Source organism: Rhamphochromis longiceps, linkage group LG3, assembly GCF_057381845.1.
Source record: "Rhamphochromis longiceps isolate RC_006_pf linkage group LG3, R_longiceps_female_GT1.1, whole genome shotgun sequence".
Taxonomy (NCBI): Eukaryota; Metazoa; Chordata; class Actinopteri; order Cichliformes; family Cichlidae; genus Rhamphochromis; species Rhamphochromis longiceps.
This window is the reverse complement of record NC_140559.1, coordinates 10,136,948-10,139,980: the sequence shown is the minus strand read 5'-3', so window position 1 is coordinate 10,139,980 and position 3,033 is coordinate 10,136,948. Positions and strand designations below refer to the sequence as shown.

Below are 3,033 nucleotides of genomic sequence, written 5' to 3'. Positions count from 1 at the left end.
ATTTTTCAGATTGATGAAACTGTCATTCCCTTAATGACAGACAGTGACCTGGCAAAGTACATCCCCAAAGTTGGCGATAGAGTCTCCACTGTGGCCTTCTGCAAACAAGCAACACTGTCATGGACGTCACCATCCAGGAAAGAATCTATACTCTCAAGGCTACGACAAAGACTGACAGGAGCTGAGGGAATGCCTCCTAAAAAGAAATTGTCTCAGTGGGCAGAAAATACAAATGCAAAACGAACAGTTAGACGAATTGAGGTTGGCTGGATGGATTTTGATGAAGAGAAGGGTGGGTTCAAACAGGTGAAGTCTGTAAGTGGTGGTGGAACAAGGCATTTATCTGTAGATAAAAATGAAACCGTGTCAAATATCAAACTTATGGCTGAAAATCTGTTTTTCCCCAATGGCACCTCAAAAAAAAAACAAAAGTCTTTCACACTATTCAACTCATATTGAGAGCTCACAGGTGCATGTGGATGCTTCCAGTACAGTTGATGAGTTGTATAAGCAAAGTAAAGTCAAAATTCTGCGACTTTATCTGTGTACCAGAAAGAAAACACAACAGCAGCCCCAAGACGTAGAGGCCAATCATGCAATAACCCAGCCCTCTGTGGTAGATCTCACTGGCAATGAACCTAATCAGGCCGCTGATGATCTGTTGGCGGAAAACATAAATTCAGAACCATCAAACTTTGTAATTAATGATGGAGCTTCCATAAGTGGATATTTGGAACTGAATGACACATTACCATGGGATGGTCTGCCAAATGTAGGTGAAAGTGAAGATTCTGATGCAGTTGTTATTATTAGTGGGGATAACAGGGTGGATATTAGTGTGGTTGAACTAAATCCTGAAACACTGTTTACAGAAAAAGAGTCTGATCCACCTCATCACACATTGTCTCTCTCACCGGGGCTGACAGGAGAGGCCAATATTCCTGACCAAGCACCCCCTGAACCACGATCTTGTCCCGTAATACTGACTGTTAGAAGAGGTCATTGTCTTACTGATTTGATCAGTGCCTTTAAGGACTCAAACATTATTTCATCTGAGGTCAATATCAAAATGTTGTTACCAAATGGAGAGCTTGAACAGGGGGAAGGAAGTGGTGTTTTGCGGGACTGCCTGACAGAATTTTGGATGGATTTCTATGACAGCTGCACATTGGGAGTTGAGGTGAAAGTCCCATTCATCCGGCATGACTTTCAGTGTGAAGAATGGCAGGCTATAGCTAGAGTGTTCGTTGTAGGGTGGAAACAAGCTGGTTACTTCCCAGTGAAGCTTGCAATACCCTTTCTGGAGGAGATATTGTACGGCTCAACAACCAGTAGTTTAAAAGATTCCTTTCTTTTGTACGTCTCACAAGAAGAGCGATCTGTTCTCCTGAAGGCTTTGGATGACTTCAATTCAGAAACAGAAACAGAAAGGGGTTTATTGCCAAATGTTGAGCAGGTTTACAACATTAGGAAATTGCTGCGGTGCTTCAGTGCAAACATAGTGTCATAAATTGCGCTTAAATAGACATGAAAAAATAAAAGTAAGAATAAGAATTAAAGTGCTACGTAGAAAGATATATACATGAGTGCAGGTGGTGATCAGTGCAAACATGGAATGATGCAGTGACACAGCGTAGGGTCATGTGTTAGTGGCGGGGACAGTCATGTGGTTATTGTTCATGTGTCCAACAGCAGAGGGGAAGAAACTGTTCTTGTGGCGAGAGGTTCTGGTGCGAATGGACCGGAGCCTCCTGCCTGAGGGGAGCAGGTCAAACAGACTGTGTCCAGGGTGAGAAGGGTCAGCTGTGATCCGAGCTGCACGCCCCAGTGTCCTGGAGGTGTACAGGTCCTGCAGAGATGGGAGTCTGCAGCCAATCACCTTCTCAGCAGAGCGCACAACACGCTGCAGTCTCTGTTTGTCCCTGATAGTGGCTCCAGCGTACCACACGGTGATGGAGGAGGTGAGGATGGACTCGATGATTGCAGTGTAGAACTGCATCATCGTCCGTGTTGGCAGGTTGAATTTCTTCAGCTGCCTCAGGAAGTACATCCTCTGCTGGGCTTTCTTGATGACGGAGGTGATGGTGGGCTCCCACTTCAGGTCCTGGGTGATGGTGGTACCCAGGAAGCGGAATGAGTCCACAGAGGTGATGGGGGTGTCAGTCAGGATGATGGGGGGGAGTGGGGCTGTGTGCTTCCTGAAGTGGATACAGATGAATTGCTGGAAGTACTTGATGCACATGAGTGCAAGCAGGTTCCTACCAAGGACACACTGCTCCCTGTTTTGGCACAGATAGGACACAAAGTACTTATTCAGGCCCCAATGTTTGTAATCAAGTGCTGGCATCCCGTTGTGGGTTCTGTAGCTGGTTTACTCCCACCAGAAGGACTGCATCATTTCATAGCAGAAAAAAAACCGACTGTAAAAACAGTGAAGGAGCTTCTAATCTTTCCAGAGGAGATGACAGCTGCCCAGTCAACAGTTTCTCGTTACCTGAAAAGGTACATTGGAGAAATTGATTTCAATTATCTTCAGCTTTTCCTGCGGTTCTGTACAGGATCCAATCTGTTGGATAAAGCCATACTAATTGAGTTCATAGAAACTACAGATTTCCTCCGCAGACCACAATCCCACACATGTGGATGTGTACTAAAGCTGCCCCTTGGTTATCACAGCTATCCAGACTTTCGCAGTGAATTTAACAGCATTCTCGCAAGCTCTATGTGGGTGATGGATGTGGTGTAGGTCAGTGTTACCCAACCTTGGTCCTCAAGGCACTCTGCCCTACACGTTTTAGGTTTTCCACCCTAACAGTTCATAGAAACACGAGTGTAGTTAACAGTAACATGAAGGAATGAATGTGAATGTTCAATAGACTGGGTGGTTAAGTTCTCTTAACAGTGTAGCCTGTTGTGCCTTTTTCATGTGCAGCCTTTTTTTTCATCTGGTCAGTAAGTGCTTTCTTAGTTTCTCCCCCCAATTAAAATAGTAAGCTAAAGGGAATGTTCAGGTTTTTTAAAGTGGAGTTACCT

General features: G+C 44.8%; 1 protein-coding gene across 1 annotated transcript; it reads left to right on the top strand.

Annotated features, from left to right (window-relative positions):
- The first annotated feature begins 678 nt into the window (after positions 1-678).
- On the top strand, positions 679-2,746 carry LOC146672853 (uncharacterized). Its single transcript, XM_085401575.1, has 2 exons — positions 679-1,433; positions 2,205-2,746. Exons 1-2 carry the CDS (start codon positions 1,070-1,072, stop codon positions 2,744-2,746), a joined length of 906 nt encoding a protein of 301 aa, XP_085257701.1. The 5' UTR covers positions 679-1,069.
- Positions 2,747-3,033: the final 287 nt, after the last annotated feature.

Coding starts and splice junctions, on each gene's coding strand:
- LOC146672853 (XM_085401575.1), top strand. CDS start 1,070: ATGTTGTTACCAAATGGAGAGCTTGAACAGGGGGAAGGAAGTGGTGTT. Junction 1,434..2,204: donor AGAAACAGAAACAGAAAGGG/GTTTATTGCCAA, acceptor TGCTTCCTGAAG/TGGATACAGATGAATTGCTG.